This window comes from Apodemus sylvaticus, chromosome X (assembly GCF_947179515.1).
Source record: "Apodemus sylvaticus chromosome X, mApoSyl1.1, whole genome shotgun sequence".
Lineage (NCBI taxonomy): Eukaryota > Metazoa > Chordata > Mammalia > Rodentia > Muridae > Apodemus > Apodemus sylvaticus.
In genome coordinates, this window is record NC_067495.1 from 70,879,805 (window position 1) to 70,907,751 (window position 27,947).

At 36.6% G+C, this 27,947-nt stretch overlaps 1 protein-coding gene across 7 annotated transcripts in view; it reads right to left on the reverse strand.

Moving 5' to 3' along the window:
* Positions 1–27,455, reverse strand: part of Rps6ka6 (ribosomal protein S6 kinase A6) — a 98,015-nt gene extending 70,560 nt beyond the window's left edge. For 3 of the 7 annotated variants that reach the window (XM_052171538.1, XM_052171537.1, XM_052171536.1), the window contains exons 1-2: positions 5,800–5,930; positions 5,336–5,590 (exon numbers count right to left, since the gene is read on the reverse strand). In XM_052171538.1, coding sequence (XP_052027498.1) covers positions 5,336–5,467 — 132 coding nt within the window. In that variant the 5' untranslated portion in view covers positions 5,468–5,590; positions 5,800–5,930. Of the gene's footprint in view, positions 1–5,335; positions 5,654–5,799; positions 5,931–27,341 lie in introns of those variants that run through there. The other 4 variants (XM_052171540.1, XM_052171539.1, XM_052171541.1 and 1 more) reach the window with 3 other exon arrangements.
* Between the last annotated feature and the right edge of the window lie 492 nt (positions 27,456–27,947).

The following is a 27,947-nucleotide window of genomic DNA, read 5'->3' on the forward strand; positions in this document are numbered from 1 at the left end:
GTCAAGTTGATAATTCTTTTTTATTAAAATGTAGAAACAGCCTGAAGTTTATTAACCTGTATTTTGTCCCACCCTCTACTTCCATCCTCCCTCCACCCTTTCTATATTTGCTATTTTCCATTTCAGGAGCTAGCAAGAGTTTATTAATTATATTTCCTATAAACTGTCTCAAATATCCTGTGAAATAAACAGTAAGGAGCAAACTAGCTTACTGTCTCACATACATAGGGGTGGGAATGGGGGACTGACTTCAAATGTGCAGGTTAAAACATGGCAGAAAAATCAGTTGCCCAAGATACCTGCATGAAAATTCAGAACAAATCTCTCTGATGAGTAAAAGCTAGATAATGTAGTTTATCTATCAGATCTCTTTTCTATGCAACTCTTTACCCATCTAAAGAAAAAATTTGGAATGCACACATAAAATAATTATCAACAAGGACAGTAAATAATACTTAGAAGTAACATAAGTACACCTATGTCAAATTCTGACAAAGTTCTGAATTTCGTGTGCTTAATAAGTCTTTAGAATTGCCAGTAAATACAGTGATAAAACCAACCAAGAAAACAATCACAGGAAGAAGAAAAGTACCTTGACATCCTTCTCAAGATCAAAAATGAGAGAAACTATGAGTTGGGTAGTTTTAAATAATGTAGTCCAAGAAAGCAGTTGCACCATTCAGGAACATCAAGGTCATAATTACTTCTCTTGATGAATTAATCAAGGTAGGGGAAATGTAGAGGCCCTGCCCTAGAATGAACTGACCTGAATATTTCCAGACCACACTAGCTTAAAAATAAACTTGGAAGAATCAGGAAAGAATCTACATGGTAGAGGGATATAATCGACATATACACAGCAAATCAAGTGAGAAATTCAGATATTCTTGACTTTTTCCCCTGATTCTAGGAAAGCATTCTTCATACATGACTACTTACCACATTAAATAAATCTTCATGAAATAATAATGTACATAAGGATAATTTTTGAAGAATGAATAATTATATAATTAATAATTTAAGCTAATTATAAGTGCATCAGCACTATCTACTTTAAACCATAAGGAAATGGCCAAATAATAGTTGGGTATTGTTAAAAACAAAACAAGAGAAGAAGTTCACCTTGCTTTTCTATCCCCTACTACATCAAAGATATATTTCTCTGTAATAGTCTACTGCCTAGCATTGATTTATATTAGCTGGCACAAATTAACTACCTGTTAACCTGAATTTATTCCTCCTATCAGGTTCCTAATGCCAGCTCTTCAGTCTACCTTCTTTTTCCTCAACACCTAATCAGTTACTATGCTCTACCTATTCTTTGCAAGATGTCTTTGATCAACTCCCCTTTTCAGTCTTCCTCCACAAAAATCTATGACTACAATATTCTCCTCACTGATATTCAGCACCTTCAGAACTTTTCCTATTCTAATCAATCCCTTGCACTGCCAATGGTCATTTTTCAAAGCATAAATGTTCTAAGAGAGAGTTCATCTTTACAAAATAAAATTATACCCATAAACTTGCTTTCAAAGAACCACGCAATCTGGACTCATGCAATTTCACAGAATAATCCAATACAAACTTACATCCCAGTGACACACATCTCTCCTTTCCAAAGTGAGTACAGTTTTGCTTACACTGTCTCTATTCATTTGAATTGTTTCTTTCACCACTATAAAAACATTATTGCTCTAGAATACATTGATCAAATCCAACCTCCTTCACAAGGCCTTAAGCGATTGCCATTACCATACCTGTGCCATTTATAGTGAGTTTCTCAAATCCCTGTCTTGCTCATCTAACTTAAAACACTGAGGGAAGAATATAATTCAGAAATGCATCTTCAGACACTTCCCATTATTGTACTATATAGTATGATGTCAGTACTCCATATATACTGTAAGAATTCCAAACACAACAAAACAGAATGTAAATGAAATCCCTAATTAACCACTTGCCAGAATAAAATTTGTATTTTTATCCCTTTAAGTATCCCTTAATATGACCTCCTATTTATTTCTGTATCATACTATCTGTGATTAGAAATGTGAAAAATGAGAGCTTCAACAACTTTGGGAGAAATGATCAGATTTAGGGAGGTCTTGAAAAAAAAAACCTCATTATAGAAAGCCTGGGGCTATGGCTATAACCACCTAAACTCCAAGGCTTTACACACACACCCATATATGACAATAATTCAATTTTTAATGAGAAAATAAAGAGAACTATAATTTATTAGACACAGTCTTTACGAAGGTCAACTTGGTAAGTGCTGAATTTATTTTACCTAACAACTTTTGAAAATATTTTTCTTCCCATTTGCAGATGAAGTATAAATCTAAAGAACTAAGATAGCATGTATTATCATATATCTTTTGGGGGTGCTGGAATACAGATTCATCTGCTTTCAATGCTCATGTTCTTGCCTTTATTACTACAGAGGGTCATAAAATTAATTAAAACTTGCTAAGTTTTTCTCAACTTATCCTGGTTAAAATTTTAATGTCTATAGCTTTAACGTCAAACTCTTTTCATCAATGAATTAAATTACTCCCCAAACTAAATTCCTTAAACAAAAACATATTGATAATAATAATAGAAGTATCAGAATACTAATAAAATATTGAATGTATGCTATGCAAATTCAAAACACTATAATCAATTCTTCCAAAAAGAACTAAATATTTTCCCTCACACACAAAAAGAAAAGTACTATACAAACTAATGCCCATGGAACTAATTCATGAAGAATTCATGGTACTCAAACAGGCTGTTCTTTATGACCCTTGCCCAGGAACAACCAATACCATCTCAAGTAACACCTCTTTCCTGATCTTGACAGAATCCAGGCAAGAGCCTAAACTGCAGCTGCCTGAGGGGTGATGCCCTTTGAAGTTGTTATTCCCAGCAGACCTAATTGAGACAGTCCCTGCAAGACTCTCACAGCCAGAGCTTCATGTTTACCTTATAGCCCTGTTTCCAGGAATTTTTCCCCAAGTGCCCATTTTCTACTATTCACTGGAACCAAACTAGTTTTTGATTGAAACCTTCACACACTTCCCCATAGGAAAATTTTTCAAAAATTAATTAGGCTCATTATCTCTATAGTTTGCTACTGTCCATTGATCTAAAACTGTTACTGCCTATGGTTTTCTTGTGGGTAAAGTTCTCTACTGTTCATATAAACAAGAAAGGTAAAATATACTAGAAAACACTCTAAACTACATGAGTGACTACAATTTAATAATTCATATTTAGTCTTACCAATATTCAACACACAGAAATTATTTGTTTTGACATCAAAATTAACAAATATATACCTACGTTTTCTTCAGGCATTCCAGAAATCTTTATATTCCATTATATAATAACATACAATATATTCAGATATATAGCATAATGAAAATACCTTTGTTCTAAAAACCACCACAATTGAGGGTTGTAAAGTACAAACTTAAAAGCCATAATTTCTAAAGCCAATATCAAAGGGTGTGATGAAAATAAACATAAATTCTATAAAGAAAAACTATTTTTTGTGAACAGAATATCATTATAAGAAACAAAACAAAATTAGTCTGCCAACATGTAGCACTAAAATTTCAACCAGAATATTTTTAATAAAGTAACTTGCAGGGTTAAATCTAACCAATCATAATGGTTTTAAACAAAGAACGCAGAAATACTGTCTTCACCACATTACCTTCACCTTTTGTTTTACTTCATAGGTTTTAACAGTTTCCACTGGAACATTTCTCCAAATTGCAGAGGAAGAGAGACCTATTATTAAATCTCTACAATATCTAAAACATACTGCAAAATTTAAAAAAAAATCACGTGCACTAATTACAATTTAGAAGATACTGCATTCGAAATTAACTAAAACTAAAAATAAAATAGATATTTGCAAGGTCCCTACGTCCTATATAAATTAAATACTTGTGATTCATTAAAACAAAAATCTCCTTGGATAGTATGATTAAACATTTTATACAAGCAGTTAGAATGTCCACATTTTAAAAAATTAGCATTTCCCTTCATCTCACTTTTAACCAATTCTTAAGAGATGTAAAATATTAAAACGTTTTATAATCAGTCAGTTTAATAATAAAATATTTCTTATCTGTATAAAGGACTCCACAATATTTCACAATTTATTTCCACAAAATCTCTTGTTTCGAGTAATTCTAACAGGTAATCTAATCCTAATTTAAGTTAAAATAACAAAGGGAAAATGACAAGTAAACATACAATAATCCAAGATATATATTTTTAAGATGGAACAATATTTGAAGACAAAGGCTCACCCTTGAGATTTCGAGGATTCTGAGTCTTCAAAACATTCTGTTGTGAATCAAACTGGCATTCAACTATTTTAGGAGGCGTGTGGTGGCCTCTACTGGAATGTTATGCTTATGATTAAGTGGCTAGGAAAGGATCCAACTTTCTATCACAATGGGTAGGTTTCTGTGTTCAAATACTGTCCACTTTTTGTAACCAAACAATAAAATACCTGTGCACATCTAAGTTCTCGTGGCCCAACTGCAAAGCACAGCCAGTACAGTTTCAGAAGTAAGAATGAACGGCGGGAAAAGGGGAGAATGGAAGTATTTTGGTTTAACTTAGCTAAGCTTTACTAAAATCGGGTCTCATAAGCTCTGGGCATCACTTGGCCTCTGGTACCAACCATCTGGTCAGGTATGAAGGCTGGGAAAAGGTAAAGGGTTGAAGTAAAACTGAAGGAGAGTAAGGGCAACTGAGAACAGGCAGCACCCGTTCACCTGCACATGGATTAAAGGCTGCCAGTTCTCCACTTCAGGTAGCAAGAAAAAAGAAAAAAGATAGCAGGGTGCAAAGAAATGAGAACACTGTTACCAAGGAAGACTCGTCTCCTGGGGTGAAAGTCCCCAGAGTTAGTCGCCTTGGTGTGTTTTTGTTTCTCTGAGTGAGTTCACCAGCATGCTCAGGTCCTCAGCTCCAATTTTCAGAGAGCAGAGGCAACGTGGTGCAAGAGGAACGCACAGAGTCAGGCAAGGCACCCCGCGTGTCCCCAAGTCCCGCTTCGGGTTGAAAGTAAAGAAACTTAGAACAAACTCCAGCGTGGCCGCACCTCCTGAGCTCCGGAGGCCAAGCCGCAGCTCTGCAGGCTGCAGCTCCTTGTCCAGAGCCCTTTCCCGCCCTCATTCAGCCAGAGCAAGATCTGAGCCCCCAGGAAGGGGGTGGGGGGCTAGCAGGCACCCCGGTCTCCCGCCCGCCCGCTCGCCCGCCTGCCGGGCCAGGATCTCCCAGGACACTGGGCTGCACACTTGCAGCCGGTCCCGCCCACTATACTAACCTCGCTACTGCTCGTGCTACCGCTGCCGAACACCTCCATTTCTTGGTCCCAGGGATCTTCTGCAGGAGCGAACGGTAGCATAGCCGCTTCAGGAGCACTCAAAATGAAGCTGCTTGTCCCCAGCACCAGCATGCATCCCGTCGGATGAGCTGCCTGGTGGTCTTCTTCGTAGGACCAGGACTCGCGTTGGGTGACTGCTGACCTCGCCAACGGCGGGTACCTCAGAAGAGGGACCACAGGGGTCCCCGCCCGCTGCTGGGGTGCAGAAAGAGAAGACAAACTCAGTGCTGCCTCCCCTCGAGCAGCTGCACAGCTCTTGCCGCCCGCCCCGCCAGGCTTCGCGGGGCCGCCCCCCTGCCGCCCGCGCCGCTCCCCCCTCCCCGCTCCTCCCTCTCCCGGCCCCCCCCTCCCTGGCCCCCTCCCCGCTCCCTGCTCTGCCAATATGGCGGCTGCCACTGCGTTACCTGTACGGCGCCTGGAACCCCCCGCGGCAGTGGCGCGGCGGCGTCACCCGCACGTCAATGGAGGTTCCCCAGCCCCGAGTGGAGGGGGGGCTGAGGGAAGGGCGGGGTAGTTTGTGGGGAGCGCGTGCTGGGGGCGGGAAGACGGGGAGGGGGCGTGCTGCGTGGGGGAGGCGGGCGAACAGTAGTAAAGCCCACAGCTAGCGCCTGCTAAACCTGCCCACTCTACAGAGCATGCGCGGTGCTCCCTACACATGCTCAGCAGGCCCTCCCAAGACTACCGAACTGCTGGGCTGGCGGGAGGATTCCCAAATAGGATGCGGGAACTCAAGGGCTCTGCGGAGAGCTTCAGGAGTCCCGACTCAGCCCGAAGGCCAGCTTGCTGGGCCCAACAAAACACTGGTGTCTCAGACACTGTGCCACGCCCATTTCAGTACTTAGTAACAAATACTACCAGGGCGGGGATTTTAAGACTCAAGTTAGCCACCTAGAAGCTAGAGGCAGAAGATAGTGCATTTAAAAGGAATCAGTAGAACTGTGCTCCCCACCTTCCCACTCTACAAGGTTTGTCTCACTTAAGATGCTCCTGAGGGTCGCCCTCACAGAACTGATGAACTCAAAATGGTTTGATCTTGTACATGTCCCCAAACAAGTGCACCCAACACACACACACACACACACACACACACACACACCAGTAAGCAGACTCTAGCCATGACAAAAAAGGCAGAGTGTCTAATGTTAAACGCCTCCCTGGAAAATATACTATCTGCAGTGACAATGTTTCAGTATTCTTCACTTTGTGCTTTACTCCTTTGCTGTTCTATTAATGTAACAGTTTCATCTTTGCTCTACTAATGTAGCAGTTTCATCTTACACGCTGAGAGGATGATCAAAACCCTCAGCAAAACATTTTAATACTTAAAGTTTTAAAAAAGTGTTATTTCACCTTTTGACACTTAGAGTCTTGAAAGAAATTGCTACAGTGGCAAAATTAGCTCAGTACCTTGGAGAGGTTTCTAACATACGGTATGTAACACATGACTTCCTCTCCTCTTCTACATCTAGAGCTGTTGTGCTGTGCAACTAAAGAACACTGAACTGTGCCTTCCATTTATGTCACCATCTGGTGTGAAGTGCTAAGAAACCAAAGAGGCCACAGAGGTTGGCAGTGAATTCAAATACGAATTACCAATAATGCCCTCTAGCTCTGCTTAAAATCCAAAGGAAAATAAGCTTTAGGAATATGGTTCTGCAACAGTTATACCTTTGAATGAGAACATGAGGCTTTGAATCTTAAAAGTGTGTGTCTCATTTAAGTGAATAGATTTATGTTTAGCAAAACTGAGTGTTAATTAATTCCATTCCATTGAGCTCTGAGTCGAGTCCCATTTTTCTATTGCTTACCATCTCAGTTCAGAACTCTTTTCCTCCTGTCCACATCACCCAAAAACATAGTTTCTAACTTCTGCTTACTATCATGTGATGCATTTTATCCCTCCCTATTAATTTAAGTATTTTTCTTCATTTGACCTCCAAAATAAAACTGTGTACCTTTTCCTCCTGCATCATTAATTGCTTCTTGCCTGGTTTGCTATATTGTTCTTTGCCTTTATCAACCACTGGTACCTCAGTACCCAGCCACTGACTTTTGTCTTTTCTCGTTTCCTAGTTCTTTCCTTAGGTCCAGATCCATGTCCTATCTGTATGCTAGGGATGTCCAAAATTACCTCTAGTCATAGACATTCTTGAAATCAAGAGTTGTACATCCACAACCTAATCAATATATGTGCGTACATATCTAATATTTAATTCTAATTCAGATCACTCAAAATAACTTAAACAAATCTGTCCCTTCCACAAGGTAATTAATGGCCTGCACTACTCAGCAAGTTTGCTGTTCATAACTCACGTTACTATATTCAATTTCCACCGCTAAATTAATAAATGAATAAAATTTAACTTCCCTCTGTGTTACATCATTCTCTTTAGCACATAGCCATTCAACTCTCTCTCTCTCTCTCTCTCTCTCTCTCTCTCTCTCTCTCTCTCTCCTTCCCTCCCTCTCTCTAGTGTGTGTGTGTGTGTGTGTGTGTGTGTGTGTGTTGTGTAATCCTCAATCCTGTGCTTTTACTAGACTCAATTTCTGGGGGTGATAACTATTTATCCTATTTTCAATATTGTTAATTTTGCTCTCACCCCTTGGAATTGCTTCAGATCAATTCATAATATATGATTGAACTGACTATGTACCTCCTTAACTAATCTTTTGGAATATAAGATTAAGTTATCCCTTGCATGTCAATCCAGTGATCAAAGTTCCTGAAAGATTCTCTATCATCTGCATTAAAATGTCAAAATCTCTTAGCACTGAATGTAAATGTTTTGCCATCTGCCTTCATCTTAACCTTCACTGTTCATATGATAATAAAATTGATGCACATATTATTGCCTCTTTTCCTTCTCAGACACACCCTTATATGGTTTAGTATTTTTCTTCACTCTTTTTAATTTTATTTTCTTTCTTTCATCAATTCTACTAGCACAAAAGGACCTTGAAGTGTTGGTGAAAATGGAATAGCATTGGAGTTGAGCTGCTCAGTCTTCTGCAAAGTGTATGGAAGGAGGCTTTTAATTTCTCTTCAGTCTTCAAAAATTTTTTCTCCTGAAATTATCTACTTGCCCACATGTTTGTTCCTGGGTTTTAAATTACTATAGTGTAGCATTAGAATTTTTTAAACAATTCAAAATATTTTATTGATTTGGGGATTGTAACGCACGATATCCTGTTCTTAATAAATTGTTCATCTAAAAAGTTGCCATTACAGTCTCTACCACCATTATAATGTATTTTCTGAGTATTTCCAGAACTAGAGAAAGGGTACACTTAAACTTCCACACTGAGTCTTCTACTCTGTGACAAATGACTCACATTGGATGACCTAGGTCAGAGGTGAAAGTGTGTGGTTACATAATTTAAGTGAAAAAAAAAGTTGACTGACCCATCTTGGCCCCACTTCTGGGAGGGGGTGTGAAATATGAAGCAACAGTCTTTGATCACCAGATCACAGACCACCCACAGTTCACTGTGGTTCTGATTTCTAAACTTTGACATATATAATGTAGCATTTGGTGAATGATTATATAAAGAGCAACATAATCTTGCAGTATTCTCTGCCTGCTTGTACATATATTATCATCTAACTAATTAGAAAAGATTTTGTGTGTGTATATATATATGTGTATATATATATATGTGTGTGTGTATATATATATATATGGATCATTAAGAAGCTACTAAAATATTCAATATTCAAATATTGAAATATATACTCATATGTATTCAAACATACAGATCATGCTACTAAAATATTCAAATATTTTAGTTTCAAAATATCCTGGTATAAACAAGAAGTTCATATTTAGAAAAATAGAAATTTTGAGTGTTTAAGTGTGAATAAGTTATCTTTAAAGCATACTTTAGCAGTTTCAGAAAACTTTTCCTCTAAATATGCTAAGATTGGGCTACTACAAATCAAATGGCATAAAAGAAAGTAACTCACACTTACTAGTAAAGTACAAACTTATTATTGTACATATTATAAAGTTGATGATATTAAAAAAATAAGTTAAAAGATAATTTAATAAATGTTATCTTTAGACAGTTACTAAGGTATATATTATATAGGATGGGAATTTTTGTACATTACTAGAGACAAGTTGGAGGGGTAGAATGATAACCATCATTTCTATTCTACTAAGATTTTTAAGAAAAATAATGATGTGATTTATCTAAAAATTCAGTCTTCATTATAATTGTGGTATCTGTTACAAAATAATTCTTCTATGATATATATATATATATATATATATATATATATATATATACATATATATATGCAAAATATGAAAACCAAATCTTGTTTTCTCTTTATTTCTAAATTTCTCTAAGACAGAACACAATATATGTTTATATTGTTATTTTCTGGGTGGAAATATTAAGGGTTTTTTTTTCCCTAAGACTACGGGTAATAGGTTGGTCAAAATTTTAAAATGATTGATCTACTAAACAGGAAATGAATTTCTAGGATGATGTAAATAAAGATAATAGTGAGCCATATTTCAAAAAAGATACATTTTTATAAGTCAAAGCAATAACATCAGATATAAAACTAATCTGGACTCAATATCCTTTACAGCATTGTTCACTGGGGTTGAGTGAGGAAACCCGACCGGTTATTCAGTCAGTGTCTCTTTTCAAACTCACAGTTTCAATTTAAGTCCCTTCTAAATCCTGACCTTTATTGAGGAAAATCCTAAGTATTAACAGTTTCTTGATTAAGATTATGGGAGTAACTATAACCTTATACAAACTTCAAGCATACCTCCTAAATCTATAATAACAATGAAATTTTTTATTTTTTTATTTTTTTATTCAATATATTCTTTATTTACATTGCAAATGATTTCCCATTTCCTGGATCCCCCCTGCCCTCAAGTCCCATAAGCCCTTTCCCTCCCCCTGTTCCCCCATCCACCCCTTCCCACTTCCCTGTCATCTTAGTCCCCTACACTGCTGCACTGAGCCTTTCCAGGACCAGGGGCCACTCCTTCCTTCTTCTTGGGCATCATTTGATCTGTGAATTGTGTCTTGGGTATTCCAAGCTTCTAGGCTAATATCTGATTATCAGTGAGTGCATACAATGTGTGTTCTTTTGTGATTGGGTTACCTCACTCAGGATGATATTCTCCAGTTGTATCCATTTGTCTAAGAATTTCATGAATTCATTGCTTCTAATGGCTGAATAGTATTCCATTGTGTATATATACCACATTTTCTGTATCCATTCCTCCTTGAGGGACATCTGGGTTCTTTCCACCTTCTGGATATTATAAATAGGGATGCTATGAACATACTGGAGTACGTATCCTTATTACATGCTGGGAAATCCTCTGGGTATATGCCCAGGACTGGTATAGCAGGATCCTCCAGAAGTATCATTCCCAATTTTCTGAGGAACCGCCAGACTGATTTCCAGAGTGGTAGTAGCAGCTTGCAACCCCACCAATAGAGGAGTGTTCCTCTTTCACTATTTGCAGATTATATGATAGTATACTTAAGTGACCCAAAAAAAAATTCTACCAGAGAACTCCTACAGCTGATAAACTACTTCAGCAAAGTGACTGGTTAAAAAATCAACTCAAGCAAATCAGACTGGGTTGCTTCACTTAGTATGATGCTCTCCAGCTCCATCCATTTGTCTAAGAATTTCATGAATTCATTGTTTCTAATGGCTGAATAGTACTCCATTGTGTAAATATACCACAATTTTTGTATCCATTCCTCTGTTGAGGGACTCCTGGGTTCTTTCCAGCTTCTGGATATTACAAATAGGGCTGCTATGAACATAGTGGAGCATGTGTCCTTATTGCATGCCGGGGAATCTTCTGGGTATATGCCCAGGAGTGGTATAGCAGGGTCCTCAGGAAGTGTCATGTCCAGTTTTCTAAGGAACTGCCAGACTGATTTCCAAAGTGGTTTCACCATCTTGCAACCCCACCAGCAGTGGAGAAGTGTTCCTCTTTCTCCACATCCTCGCCAACACCTGCTGTCTCCTGAATTTTTAATCTTAGCCATTCTGACTGGTGTGAGGTGAAATCTCAGGGTTGTTTTGCTTTGCATTTCCCTAATGATTAATGATGTTGAACATTTCTTAAGGTGTTTCTCAGCCCTCCGAAGTTCTTCATGTGAAAATTCTTTGTTTAGCTCCGTACCCCACTTTTTAATGGGGTTATTTGGTTCTGTGGGTTCTACCTTCTTGAGTTATTTGTATATATTAGATATTAGCCCTCTGTCGGATTTAGTGTTGGTGAAGATCCTTTCCAAATCTGTTGGTTGACATTTTGTCCTTTTGACAGTGTCCTTTGTCTTACAGAAACTTTGTAGTTTTATGAGGTCCCCTCCTCTCTTCTCCCTCCTCACCTCTCCCCACCTCTCCTCTCCTCTTCTTTCCCCTCTCCTTGCCTCTCCTCTCTTCTCTTCTCCCTCCTATCTTCTCCTCCCCTGTCCTCTCCTCTTTTCTCCTCTCCCTCCTCTCTTCTCTTCCCTTCTCTTCTCCTCTCACTCCTCTTCCCACCTCTTATCTCCCCACCTCTTCTATCCTTTTCTTTCCCCTCATCTCCTCTGTCTCCTCACCCCCCTCCCCACCTCTCCTCTCTTCTCCTCTCCCTCCTCTCTTCTCCCTCCTGTCCTCTCTTCTTTTCTCCTTCCTCTCTTCTCACCTCTCCTCTTTTCTCCTCTCCTCTCCCTACTCTTTTCTTCTCTCCCCTCCTGTCCCCTCACCTCCCTACTCTCCTGTCATCTCCTCTCCTTTCTTTTCCTTTCCCTTCACCTATTTCTGTCTCTGTCTCTCTCTGACACACCTGTGCACATATATACACACACAAGATACACCTGCATTTTAAATTGAAATTTAAAGTGAAAAGAATTTAACCAGTGCTCACTAAGTTTATAGAAAAATTTAAATTAAACCAAACCATTTAACTTAAGACTTATTAAGATGTCACTCTAAGTGACTGGTAAATATGTGTCAGGATCATTTGCCAAGACTGTTGAGTATATCTCCAGTGTTCCTGGTTCATAAAATCTAGGCAGAGAATTGAGATATTGCGATTGTACTAAGAGGTATTGTGATTGTGATGAAGCAAACAGAATAGACTCTAGGAACTGTTGTTCTATGTCACAATTAGATACAGTATAAAAGATACCCTAGAAAATACTTTGGTTCCAAAAGCATAGATAATTCAGCCAAATTTCACATCTTTAGAACTCACAAAAAAACTAATAGGAATTTGTAAAATTACTACAAATTTAAACTACAAAGGAACTTTCAAACAAAATATTTTATAAAAACAAACACTACTTATGTATTTTAAGACTTCATTGTATAAGGTATTGGTGTTCTATATTACTATATGTGGCTGAACATAATGAAAGTGTGTATGCATACATGTATGTATGTATTCAGACTAGGAACAGGCTGGGTATGTGATAAATGGTTATTTATGGCCAATGTGTCAGAGACAACAAGTTGAAATTTTGCCCAATATTAGTACATTAGGGAGATTAAGCTTAGCACCCTGGATAGCTCCTTGAAAGGCTGGAAGACAATTTTACAAGCAAATGGTCTCAGGAAACAAGCTGGAGTAGCCATTCTAATATCAGATAAAATTGACTTTCAACCCAAAGTCATCAAAAGAGACTCTGAGGGACACTTCTTGCTTGTCAAAGGAAAAATACAACAAGAAGAACTCTCAATCCTGAACATCTATGCCCCAAATGCAAGGGCACCCTCATTCGTAAAAGAAACTCTTCCAAAGCGCAAAGCACACATTTCACCTAACACAATAATTGTGGGTGACTTCAACACTGCACTTTCCTCAATGGACCGATCAGGAAAACAGAAACTAAACAGGGACACAATGAAACTAATTGAAGCTTTGGACCAATTAGATTTAATAGATATATATATAGAACATTCTATCCTAAAGCAAAAGAATATACTTTTTTCTCAGCACTTCATGGTACCTTCTCCAAAATCGACCATATAAATGGTCACAAGACAGACCTCAACAAATATAAGAAGATCAAACTAATCCCATGCCTCCTATCAGATCACTATGGAGTAAAAGTGGTCTTCAATAGCAACAAAAACAACAGAAAACCCACATACACGTGGAAACTGAACAATATTCTACTCAATGATACCTTGGTCCAGGAAGAAATAAAGAAAGAAATTAAAGACTTTTTAGAAGACCATGAAAATGAAGACACAACATACCCAAATCTATGGGACACAATGAAATCAGTGCTAAGAGGAAAACTCATAGCCCTGAGTGCCTCCAAAAAGAAAATGGAGAGAGCATACACTAACAGCTTAATGACACACCTGAAAGCCCTGGAACAAAAATAAGCTATTTCACCCAGGAGGAGTAGAAGGCAGGAAATCATCAAACTCAGGGCAGAAATCAATCAAGTAGAAACAAAGAGAACCATACAAAGAATCAACAAAACCAAGAGCTGGTTCTTTGAGAAAATCAACAAGATAGATAAACCCTTAGCCAGACTAACCAAAGGACACAGAGACAGTATCCAGATTAACAAACTTAGAAATGAAAAGGGAGATATAACAAGAGAAACTGAGGGAATTCAAAAAATCATTAGATCATACTACAAAAGCCTATACTCAACACAACTGGAGAATCTGGAGGAAATGGACAGTTTCCTAGACAGATATCCGACACCAAAACTAAATCAGGATCAAATAGATCAACTAAACAGTCCCATAACACCTGAAGAAATAAAAAGGGTCATAGAAAGTCTCCCAACCAAAAAAAACACGGGACCAGATGGCTTCAGTGCAGAGTTCTATCAGACCTTCATAGAAGACCTAACACCAATACTCTTCAAACTATTCCACAAAATAGAAACAGAAGGAACTCTACCCAACTTGTTCTATGAGGCCACAATTACGCTGAGACCAAAACCACACAAAGATCCAACAAAGAAAGAGAACTTCAGGCCAATTTCTCTTATGAATATTGATGCAAAAATACTTAATAAAATTCTTGCCAACCGAATCCAAGAACACATCAAAACGATCATCCACCATGATCAAATAGGCTTCATTCCAGGGATGCAGGGATGGTTCAATATAAGGAAATCCATCAATGCTATCCAATACATAAACAAACTCAAAGAAAAAAACCATATGATCATATCATTAGATGCAGAAAAAGCATTTGACAAAATCCACCATTCTTTCATGCTAAAAGTATTGGAAAGAACAGGAATTCAAGGCCCATACCTCAACATCGTTAAAGCAATATACAGCAAACCGGTAGCCAACATCAAACTAAATGGAGAGAAACTTGAAGCAATCCCACTAAAATCAGGGACTAGACAAGGCTGTCCTCTCTCTACATATCTTTTCAATATAGTACTTGAAGTTCTAGCTAGAGCAATTAGACAACATAAGGAGGTCAAGGGGATACAAATTGGAAAGGAAGAAGTCAAATTATCACTATTTGCAGATGACATGATAGTCTACTTAAGTGACCCGAAAACCTCCACCAGAGAACTCCTACAGCTGATAAACAACTTCAGCAGAGTTGCTGGTTATAAAATCAACTCAAGCAAATCAGTTGCCTTCCTATACTCAAAGGATAAGCAGGCTGTAACTCTTTAATACAATTTCTCAGGTTGTGCTAACTCCAACAGGAACATTATATTCGTTGCTACTTCATAATTGTAATTTTGCTACCAAGACGTGTCTCAGTTACAGTACCATTAGAAATGTGTTTTCTGATAATCACAACTCACAGATTGGAACTACTGATCTAGAATATCAAATGAAGGGTAACTATATGCTAGCATAACTTGAGCAACACAGAGATATCAATAATCCCAAAGAGTTCTATAAGAGTATTTAGAAAAAAATAAGACATTTCCGAACAGGGATTGAATGTAGCAGAGTGGCATATACATATTATTCCATCACTTGGAAAGCCAAAAAAGAAGAACAATTGCAAGTTCAAGACAAGTCAGGGTTATAGGGAGACTTGTCTTAAAAGCATGGAGTTTGGAGTATATTTGAGCATAACAATGCTCAATTGTAATCTTGGCATTTAGTAAACTGAAACAAGAGAATCCGAAATTTGAAGTTGACCTAGACTATATAGCAATACTTTGAGATAGAGAGATAGCCAGTCAGACAGACAGACAGACAGACAGACAGATAATAAAAGATAAATATTAAAATAAAAGTCTCTTTATAAAACCAAACATATTAGTCTCTTGGTATCCATGGTGGTTTCAGTGCAGGACCTTCCATAAGTAAATACTTAATTTCCTTATTTAAATTGTATGAGCTTTGCACAAAATGTGTATATATGCTCTATGCATTTTCAATCATGTCTAAAATATTTATAATACCTCATGAAATGTAAATGATACATAAATACATGTGCTGTGTTTCTTAGTAAGTATAAATGGGAAAGTCCAGTTTCTTCAGTAAAATAACAGTCTTGTCAAGATTTTGGACTGAATTTGTGGACAGAAGCCATGAATGCAGAGGTACATGTATATGGAGAAATTCAACATTCATTTGTTCGGGGAGCCTGCACATCTACCTCCCCCCCCCCTTTCAGAAGCTATGTACATGCTCAAAAACTAAGCTGCATCCCTAGTACCTATATGGTTTTTTTAAAATTGACTTAAAATCTAATTTTGAGATGTTTTCAAAGTCAATTTTTACAACAAATAGTTTTAAAATATTCCTCAAAAATGCACTCTATTTTAAAAGCATGCAAAGGTAACAGAGCTTCAGTCCAACTACACAGAAGTATGCACTTTTGACTAGTCTATTGTGTTTCAGTGAAAAAATAAAGAAAGATGAAACCCTACTCTTCAGTAGAACTCCCAAGGGAGTATTTCTTGGCTCACAAACTTTAATCCAGAAAATAATTTCCCATTTATATAAAATTTCAAGAACCTGGTATGTTAGCACACAACTTTAATCTTAGCCCGTGGATTATCTTATCTTAGGCATGTATCTAAGTTCAAGGCTAACTTGGTCTACAGAGCAAGATCCAGGATGACCAGGGCACAAATCAGGCACACAGTCCAATGTAATAGAATTTGGAATTTAGAAATAAACCCATACAGCTACAGCTAACTGCGATTTCTACAGATCCCCCAAAACAATCACTGGTGGTGGTGGTAAGGAACATTTCAAAAAGTGGTTCTGGAAATTGGATATATACATCTCTCTCCTTGTACAAAAATCAGTTCAAAATGGATCAAGAAGTCTTTAATATAAAACCAGAGACTTTGAAACTACTTAAAGAAAGCATAAAGATAATATTTCAAACTAGAAACATAGGAAATTTCTGAATGTGACAACAGATTCTTGGGAAATACTAACAAGAAATGGCAAATAGAATTACATACAATTAAAAGCTTGGCCTTATAGAAAACTATTAAGAGAAAGACAATACAGACCTAAGAGGAAAAAGTAAATTGAAATTATATGTAACCTTTATGTTTAAACAACTTGGCAATCCCTCTACCAAAGATTATACACTAATAAGGGAAACAAATGTGGAAATATTAAACATTACTAGCAATCAGGGAAATCTTTCATCAAAATCACAGTAAGATACCATTACATCCTTACTAGAGTAACTAAAATCAAAACCACAAACTCAAGCAATAAAAAGTTCTGTATATTATGAGCCTAAACAACACAATACATTGTTGCTCAAAGTGCACATTATAGAGGCAATTTAGAAATGTGTCTGCCTATTTCCTAAAGTGTTAAATGTACACATGTATCACTTAGCATCCCACTCCTACACATTTACTAAGAGCAATTAAAATGTATGTTCCCACAGTAAGCACTATGTGAATGTGTACACGTTTTTACTTGTTTTATTTTGCTTTCTTTTCTGGAACCAGAGATTGAACTCAGTGTCCCAGACATGCTAGATCAGTACTTTATTGTTTAGGCACATCTGTACCTCATTGAATTTTTTTAAATTGACTCAGTAAATTGCCCAGAATGACTTTGAATATGTTGTGTGGTCCAGACTAGCCTTGAATTTAGGATCTTCCTGCCTTAACCTCCAGAGTAACTTGGGTTACAGATTTAAACTATGTCTTTTGGCTGTGTGTGAACTTTTTTTTTTTTTTTTTTTTAGCAGTTTAACCAATAATTCTCCAAACTGGAAATCCCCAAACAGCCCAAGTTGAAAATAGATAAATAATGAGTGGAACAAATTCAATAATCAAAAGGATGGAACTAAATGGTAACAAAAAATGGCAAACTGCAAATTATTCTTTTTTTAGGTGAAAAAAAATCACACGAAAAGCTTCTCTCTAAAATTTATATACAAGATCTTGGAACATAGCAAATTGAAAAAAGGAAACATTCTAAGTGGTGGCTAGAATCTAAAAGAAATGGATCTTACTCACAGGCCTGAAGTTTGGTGGAATGATGAAAACACTCTCTGGTTCTATGTATATCACTCTATGTGTTTTAGTATATAAAACATATTTCTCAATAAGCCTGTCTTATAAGAATGTGCATTGCATAAACAAAAGGAACACCCAGATACACAAAGTATGACTAACAATTTAATTAAAAAAAAACTAAGATGTAGTGACACAAACCTGCTATTCTAGTAATTAGGAGGCTGAGGCAGGATTGTGAATTCAAGTTTAGCCTACACCACATTGTAGGCTCTGTCTCTGAAACCTAACTACACAGTAGGTTTTGTCTCAAAAAATAATGAAAGGTAATGTTAAGAGTATTGATGGTAAAGTAGGGAGAAAACCAGGGGAACTTGAGAAAAGACATTCTGAGCTACAAGCAGATTTTAATAGGTAGAGATGTTTACAACCATACTAGCCCTTGCAACCTTAGCTACGGGTGGAGATGTTTATGTGATGATTGTATAAGCACACTTACACTCCAGTTTAGCAATAGCCTACTCTGTCACCTGATTTTCCCCTCCCACTAACATATTTAGTCACTGTCCTTCCAGAGTTTCTGTGTGGCACAAGCAACATGCTCCCTGTAATTGTACAGAGCACCTGAAAATTGAGGGCTAGAATGATTGCCCTGACATGCTATTTCCTAAAGATATCCACTCCACCTAAAGGATTTTAATAGATACAATTTAAAAATAATGAAATTTATTGTGTATTTTAACTTATAATTTTTTTTAGAATGTGGCTACATATTCCTTCAATTGCTTTATCAAATGGTAGAGAAATTACTTATATTTCTTAAATATATTTCATTGGCTTTCCTTTAATATATTATACAGGAGAAAAGCGAATGATTCTTTGAATTTTCTTAGACTTTGTTTTGAAATGAAAGAAAAGTGGTTAAAATGTATATAGAAGAAAGCAATTCCTTTGAAATGCAACATCACATATGATATTTGTGTAAATATAACTAGCACTAATTCTGAAAATATGTTCTCTTAAGAGTACAAAATAATTCTTTTGCACTGATTTTTATAATTTCTTATGACCATTTGGGTCTGGACTTTTTGATGGTCACATAATTACACTGTAACTTAAAAACTAATTTGAGATGGAAGTAATTCCCCCAAAGAAGTAATACTTTAAACATTTTCAAATGGAAATCAAAGCCATAAGACTAGTCTGTTCAGTAACTAGCACACCTCCCAAGCAGGTGGCTGCATGCCATTGCTAATTATCCAATTGCTTAATCTTAATTACACCTGTTTTTTTGGGAAGCAAATGTGTAGTAGAAGAGGTAGTCATTTATTAACACATTCACACACATGCATATACATATATAATTTACTTATGCTGCATATGCCCCAAAACAATTTAAGAAGCCGTGTTGTTTATCTTCACTAGAGCAAAGAAATGGGAATTAAATAAATGACTCAATTTAATAGAAGTTAAATTATCCACAGATACCATCCATCCTCTCTACATGGAATATATCAAATTGTAATAACTTGCTGAATGCCTCCATAGTACCCCAACTCCCTCAACTTCTATCCCTTCTTTCCCAAGCCCCTGTTGCTTCTGCCTCTCATTCCATCTTCATTTCTTATTGTACTATTTCTTGACATACTTACTACTTGTTGGCCCTCAAGAGCTCCTGATTTTTATTCCTTGCATTCTCTCATTACTGCTTCCCTATATCCTTACCAGGCCCCATCTTTGCCTCCTTCTGTCACCCTTTATTACCTTGTCCACTTTCCTGGCTCTCAGACCCTCCTCTGATTTAAGACCCACTTACCAATAATTACCACCTGGCATTACACCCTGTATACATTTCAACCTCCTTTTCAAGGTGTCTTTTTTAATTTTTGCAGTTACACTTATTCTGAAGTTGACATTCTAATTTACTGGGCTTGTGAAACTCAAGCAACTCAATTCTTGTGGCCTTTGGCTCATCAGACCTTTGACTGAGTTACTATTCTGATTTTTGAAAAGTAGTAAATGTATTCTTTGCTATCCCCCTTACTATCTGTTATTATTAAATAATGGTGCTAGGACAATTTATCATATGATAAATCCTATTCATAAAATCGACAGTAAGCATATATATTTTTGTTGACCAAGATCGTGGTTTTAGTACAAGGAATGGGATTTGGATTTTAAATATATGATCTTGATGACAATAAACCAATTTTTCATCCAATATCTCATTATATATAATAAATTTCCTATTCTCATGTTCTACAATAATGTGGATGTAATAGTGCCATGAAATCTAAATATTATCCTGTACTTATTAATGAATGAGCAGTAATTAAACAACAGAAAGAAGAAAAATGCTCAATATTTATAAAAATATATAAACTTTGAAGATACATTGATGCAAGCTCCTGAAAGCATGCAGGGCAGCATATTATCTCTAGTAAATCACTTAGTGTGGCAATACTAAGCTCCAGTAGCCAAAAAAAAGTTAATACAACACATTTATCCAGTAAAAATATTAATCCTATCAGCAAATAAGTAGGGACTGGCAGAGTATTAGACCACATAAGCTCACCCCTGACTACCATCTGTTATAAACATCCATTTATTCATGCACAGTTTTTCTTCACAGATTACTGATTCTTTCCCGTTCTTTTCCAGCCAGATTCAAGCCCTTACTACTTTATAAACCATACACGGATGACTAGATAGGTGAGTGTTTGCATTCATGTCAACATCTCAAATAATGATACTTATCAGTCCTAATTGTCTTCCTCTAATATGGCTATTTACCCAGACTTGAATTACTGTCATACATTTATTTAGTGTGCAGTATAGAAAGGGAACAGTGCACTATTGATCTCAATTTGATTAGAACCAACACTCAAACATTTACTAAAGGCATAGGACTCTGTTTAGATTACATGATTTCCATCTAGCATAGAAGCTAATATACCTCCAATTTTAAAAGCAGATTGCTTTTGCTTTTCTGCCTGAACTTCTAAAAATAATCTGCATTTTTATTTCCATGTATATTAGGTAAAACAGAATTAGGTCTGTTATATATGGTATATCTTCCTTACTTGAATAAGTATCTACTTTAGAAATATTCAGTCATCATGATAAATAATCCTGTCTTGTTTTCTTAGATAAAGATCAAAGTGCCAGAAAATATTTAATCAATCTGACTTTATACCCATTATAGAAATGAGCTATGTATCATCACCAATACTGGCTCTGGCAAGTTTTCTTTTTCATTTTGGTAAGAAGAATTATTTCTGGATAAACTAGTTATGATTGTTTCTTGCTTTAGTCTGCACAAGAACTAAACAAAATAAGCAAGTCTGGTTTACATAAAAAAATATAAAACTCATTCTATATTTCTGGTATTTTCCTGCATCGAACCTGAATTATCAATATAGTTTCCAAATACAAATGTTGCAAAGAGGTTGGCATGGTCCAAAATGACAATTGACAACTCCGAGTGTTGTAACTCTCTCTCCTGCTCTTCCAGAATCTTCAGAGTGCCTTGTTTCTCCTTGTCTGGTATGTTTGAGGAGGGGAGGTGAGCAGAGGAGTGTTTCCAAATACTTACCGAGTTTACTAAAGGAAACCCTTAGACACCTTCCTGCCAGCAATATTTGACTACAAACTGAAGTCAACATTATTTGTCTATATGGGGAAATTATTCATGACAACATTTGATCTAGAAACATCTGATCTTCCCATAGAAAGCATCAACAAAAGATATGTTTGTCAAAATTTTTCCTATATCCATTTACTTTCCCTCCTTTCCCATTTCTCTTTGCTGACCGAGCCTATGATCAAATGCACAAGAAAAATCCTAGCACTTACTGATTCACAAGACCCTGTGTTGTTCATATATATTGTGTTTAAAAAAATGTAAGCATGCAGTGCAGGATACTTAGAACCCAGCATGCTCTGAGCCTAGAGTATGGGGGGGAGATAAATTGCGCGAAAAGAAAGAGGCTAGAGGAGGCATATGAGGAAGAGAGAGGAGGAAGGAATGGAGGGACCATGGAAAAGCCTTGCAAAGGATAACATCTGACAAGTAAACAAAGTATTCTGCCATTTATTTGTTATTTTTTTGTTTCAATGGATCATTATACCAGTTGACATTAATAGTCACTTTGAACATCTAATTTTATAATAGGATATTCAATCATAAATGTTAAAATATGAAAAATAAAATTCTAATTAGATAAGTCAATGGTCTGTTTTCTAGTTATATTGAAAGATAAAAGCTGTCTTGGCAGAAATTACAAATCAGTATATTTGATAATTTTTGCATATTATCCTTTAACAATATATATGCATTTCTTCTTCTATCTATTCAACCAGAATTTCATAGCATCTGCAGACATTGTCCTCTTTTCCCATCTTGATCCAGGCTCCTTCAGTCCCTTTGCATTCCTTCTTGTTACTTATTCCATTTTTTCAGGCACTGGTGCCACAGGACAGAACACAAAGCAACAGCACAAAGTGTTAGCTGAATAAGAATGATAGCAATGAATGTGCCAATGTGGACAGAGAAACCCTACACAAAGTACTATAGGAGACTGAGAGAAGCTTGTTCTTCAAAGGATATTTAATGATCTAAATAGTTAAATTATTAAAATTAACAAATATTAAAGCTGGACATGGTACTGTATTCCTTTAATCGCAGCAATTGGGAGGCAGAGGCAGACAGATCACTAGGAATTTAAAGCTAGTCTGGTCTTCATAGAGTTCCATTACAGACAGAACTACATAGAGAGACAATAAACAATAGCAATATTTGTCACTCAATTGTAATATTCTATTTAATCCAGACTGAATAGTCAGGTAATCTTCCAACCAAAATGAATGAAAAATTTAGAGATGAACTGACTTTAGAAAGACTTCAGAAAAATAAGGATTACAGATTTCATTAGGAAAAATTACTATGAATATGCGTGGTCAAAGTATTCAGTGGTAACTTCAGGAGCTGAATGAATTCTCCAGGCATAAAAAATGAGGTCTGTGTATGTAGACAAGAAACATGCGTGAAATTCGGGGTTTGTTCCCCATTATCCCCTAAGTAAATAATCAGGGCTTCTTAGAAAGCTGAGACCGAAAGATCGTTTAAATCCATGAGTTTGATGCCAGCCTGTGTACACAGTCAGAACTCATCTCAAAATATAAAATAAAACAAAACATGCAGCATAATAATACAAACTGTACCCAAAAGACGAAAAAATATTTACATCTTACAATATTTACTTTATCTTAGTTTTTAGCTCAGTAAATCCTTTATTTGCATTACTTTCTGTCTTTTGTTGTTGTTGTTGTTTTTCGAGACAGGGTTTCTCTGTATAGCCCTGGCTGTCCTGGAACTTACTCTGTAGACCAGGCTGGCCATGAACTCAGAAATCTGCCTGCCTCTGCCTCCCAAGTACTGGGATTACAGGCGTGCGCCACCATGGCCCCGCTTACTTTCTGTCTTTAATGATGACTCTGCAAGCATCTCTCAAACATAAGCATTATTTTCCTCTCTCTCTCTCTCCCTCTTTCTCTCTCTCTCTCTCTCTCTCTCTCTCTCTCTCTCTCTCTCTCTCACACACACACACACACACACACACACACACACACATACACGGGTTGGGGGGGGAGAGAGAGAGAGAGAGAGAGATTCTCTGTGTTAATATCTCTCTTGGGTTCTAAGGATGCTTTCTGGATATGTGCTAAACATCAAAGAAACTTACTCAATATAATTCAGTGTGTCATAAACCTAATCAATCAATTTTCTCATCAGCATAGTGATGTACTGAGATACTTGTGTGCAAATTATTTTCACCATATGCTGTATGACTTTGGTCACTTTCATTATCTTGCATCTTCTAAACTGATTTAATTATATGTATTCTGTAGAGTAATTTTGAGGACTATAAAATATAACGCCTACCATTACTTTGCAGGGAAGGAAGCTGATGATGAAGGGTATTTCATAAATGTGTAATATTCCCCAACGGAGGATCTGGAGAATGGTCCAGAGGAGCTGAAGGGGTTTACAGCCCCATGGGAAGAACAATGACTTCGGACACCCAGATGCCCCAAGACTCCCAGGGACTGAACCATCAACCAAGGGGCACACATGGTTCCAGCCAAAAATGTTTCAGAGGAATGCCTTGTTGGGCATCAGTGAAAAGAATGGTCCTTGGTCAGGTAAAGGCTCAACAGAGGCCCGAACAAAAGGAAACCAAGGGGGGGGGGAGTGTGTCAGATAGTGGGGCATATGTGGAGGCAAGGGGAGGAAGGAGGGGTTGGGGATCTTTGGGGAGGGAGGAAATTGGGAAAGGTTTTACCATGGCAATGTAAATGAAGATGATATGCAATTTAAAAAGAGAGAAAAAAGAGCAAATATATAAAAAGTGTAATATTCCAATGGATATCCATTTTGTCATTGGCTTGTCTGATCACTTGTGTACAAAATTCAAATACTTATATGATCTGTTTCTTATGGTCAAAATACATCCTCAATTCTAAAATTAAAATTCAGTGAATCTGTGCCTTGTGCCATAGTCACATTATCAGGGTAGATTTCCCTAGATATCTTTCCCGGATGCCTGCTTTCCTAAGTAATGATTTAAAAAAGTAAATAATGTTATATTTTCTATTGTTTTAAAGCACTTTTGTCAATAGAAGATTATTGTTGCTTTGTTTCTGCTCATAATTTAAACTAACTAATGTTAGAATAAGATTAGTGTTTGGTTCCTATAATCTCCTCCACTTTTTACCGGGATTGGAGGAGCTCCACCTAATAATGTCTGGTTGTTGGTCTCTGTATCTGCATCTATCAGTTTTAGATGAAACCTCTCTGAACAAGAACACAGACCATATAATCAACTAAGTGTGGTTCATTGTTGCTCAGACTGAACAACAGTCAGGATGCCTGTATAAGTCCAACCTCAGTCCTCTGCATTTATTTTATTATTGAGTAGCTTAGTGTTCTGGTGGGATTCCTACAGTAGGAATAGGTATGTTTCTGACTCCTTGACCTTCATTGGGATCCTTTCCTTCTACTGGGTTTCCTTGTCCAGCCTTGATATGAGGGTATGTGTCTAGTCTTAGTGTAATCTATTATGCTATGCCTAGTTGATATACCTGGGAGGCCTGCTCTTTTCTGAAAAGAAATAGTGATACAGTGGATCTGGGGGAGAGGAGAGGTAGGTAGGAGGTATTGGGAAAAAACTTGGAGATGTAATATATATGAGAATAAATAAATAACAATGCATATTGCAATGTGGAAGGGATCATGTCATTATTCACCCACCCCTGTGTGGAGCTTCCTATTAGTATGTCCCATATTGCTTGTCTTGCTCCACTTCAAATGCTAACTTTGGAGTCTCATTTTTGTTATTGAACACATTTCAAACATATTAAACAATAAATACAAGAGACATCTTGAATCTGTCATGTTTCTCTCTTTCTTAATAAACTTGTCCTCATAACAAATTTATAAAATTCACACTTATTTTTAAAAAATATTTTTTCTTATGAAAATTCAGCAAATTACTTATTTAATTACTTATCACTAGTTCAGTTACTATTCAGCCCACATAAATCAAAGTAGAAGTTGAAGATTTAAGAAGTTTTCTGAACAAATGCTATATTTGTAAATATTTAACACCACATTTTTTCCAGTTTTCAAGCAAAACTCACAGTTTGCTTAAAATATCCAGGTACTGTAATTGAGGTCAAAGAGGTCATCTTTTTGTTTGAATCATGTAGATAATTGCTTCAATTCTCCACTTCACTTTGTGTGAAGTAAGTAATTGAGTGAAATTTCAACTGAACATTTTACTGAAAAAAAAGTCAAAAATGAGTGTTGATTATCTTTAAGCCCAAACAAGTAGCTAATTGCCTGAAATTACCAGTTGCTTGGTCATGCAACCTTGGTACATTTAGACATATCTATGATGAAATTGGAGAAAGAAAAATAAACATCACTTCAGCATGCCTACAACAGCTTTCAATCATATGCACTCGATGAGTTAATAGCACACTAAAAATGGCCACTTTCCTCCAATTTCTGGTTTCACCTCTTAAAATAAATGCTTAAAAGAACTTATGCCTATATAGAATAAAAAATGAGAACAGCTTAGCAGTCTAATTTATTTCAACCAATTGTCACAAACATTTGGTTTTCATGTAGAGAAAAATTATCTAAGTAAGAGCTAGTGCAATCGGATAAAACAAAAATGTGATGATTAACTAGAAATATTTTCATATATATCATCTTCATTTTGGTATAACACAGCCTTGGAAGTTAAGCTAAACAAACAAAAAATGTGTAGGCACATTGGAAACCAGGGGCACAGAGGGAGGGTGGTGTTAAATATTTACAAATGTAAACGAGGTCTGGGAAATCTTAAAGTCTATGAAGTTGTTTAAAAAACCCCGAGGGCAAATGCTATCAAAATTATAATGAGAAACAAAATGGATGTTTAGGAATCCAATTTTCCCCTTTGAACTGGTGAATGAACCTTATTTCACAGACTTATATTACTTAAACAGCTTTCTAAAAATCTACTAATAGACTGTCCACTTTGCTATATGACCAGTCTGTACTACAATCATTTCGTAATGGTAGCTTTTTGTCTTATTCTAACAAAGCTCGAAGGGAAAGATTTCATTTATATTTCAAATAATGTAAACTTTTTAGTATTTTAAAGTTAGAACTATGCTATGCTACAACAACCTTGACTTTCTGTGTGGCATCAGTCATCTCATTAAGGCTGATTTGAGTGGAAATGTTTAGGAGTTGTCCGACCCATTACTTCTACCCTCATATAATGCCTCTCCGACTATTTGAAGACTTATAATGTAGTTAACCCTTCAGGTCTTTTTGTCTTTTCTAAAAACAATTTTCTAAAATTTTGAAAGGGTTCAGTTTGGTTTGTTTTCCATGGACCTTTCCCAAATACTCCATATTTTACATAAATAGGTCATAGATGCTGAAACTGTGCACATTACTTCCTGTAAAAGGCATGATACAACCTTAAATACAGAATATGTCATGGTTATATCTCAGCACTTCTATGTTACTAATATTATATCTATATGTTAGACCATGTTCGTTGTTCAATTGTCATAGGACATTATATTATTGGTTTGTTTGTCCTACAGTTCTCATGGGCCTTACACAATTATTTGTTATATTTATACATACCCAGTTCAGGACCGTCTTGTACTAATTTCTATAATCTGGTATTCCTCTGCATTTGAGTTTGCCTTTAATAGACTTTGTCATGTTTATTTTTACCCACATCAGCTTGTCAAAGTTGTTTGGAATCCCAATCTTAACCCATTTTCCCAACCCCAACTCTGAAAAGACAGAATTGACTGAACATATATAAATTCTTTGGTAGCAAACATCTTTACAAACAGCCATCCCACATTCTACACTATTTACTCTTGCACTACTTAGGTATAGCCTATTAAAGTTCAATACCATATTTCTAGATATTCTTACCCGACTCCTGGATCGTCGACAACATCCAAAAAATGGAAGGCAACAGAACAGGTTCAAGTTAGAGTTGGACCTGTGACCAGATCGTGTGTGGCGTGTCCTTCTAAAATTCAGCATGATTCAAAGTGAGTTTGTCTGGAAAAAAAAACATGATTTGGGGTGAATCAGTGAAAGGTTTGTGAAACATAGCAAGCAAGTTAATACATGAGGAAGGAGAAGACACGAGGTAGTAGAAGTTCTCAAGTTTTGAAATCTCACCTTAATCCCTGCTCTCCGGGGATTCTGTAGTATATTTTCTAAAAAACACAGCAACCCATAAGTTAACCTCTTTTCTTGAAAAGAGGGACAGAATGGTGAACGAGAGTCTAACCCCTACAAAACCTAGCCTCACACGTCCCTCAGACTCAGAAAAAGAAAAGAGGCCACATTATTCTCTCTTCCTCTATTTTCTCTTGGGACATTCATTTACCCTTTCTTATTTAAATTCCTGGCATTCCCATCTCAGAACTGTCTCTATCCTTGGGCAGTTCCTGTCATAAATATACCCTTCCACATCAGCTCAGACCTTCTTGGCTACCAGCCAGTTGGCCAGTTTCCTTCTACCAATAA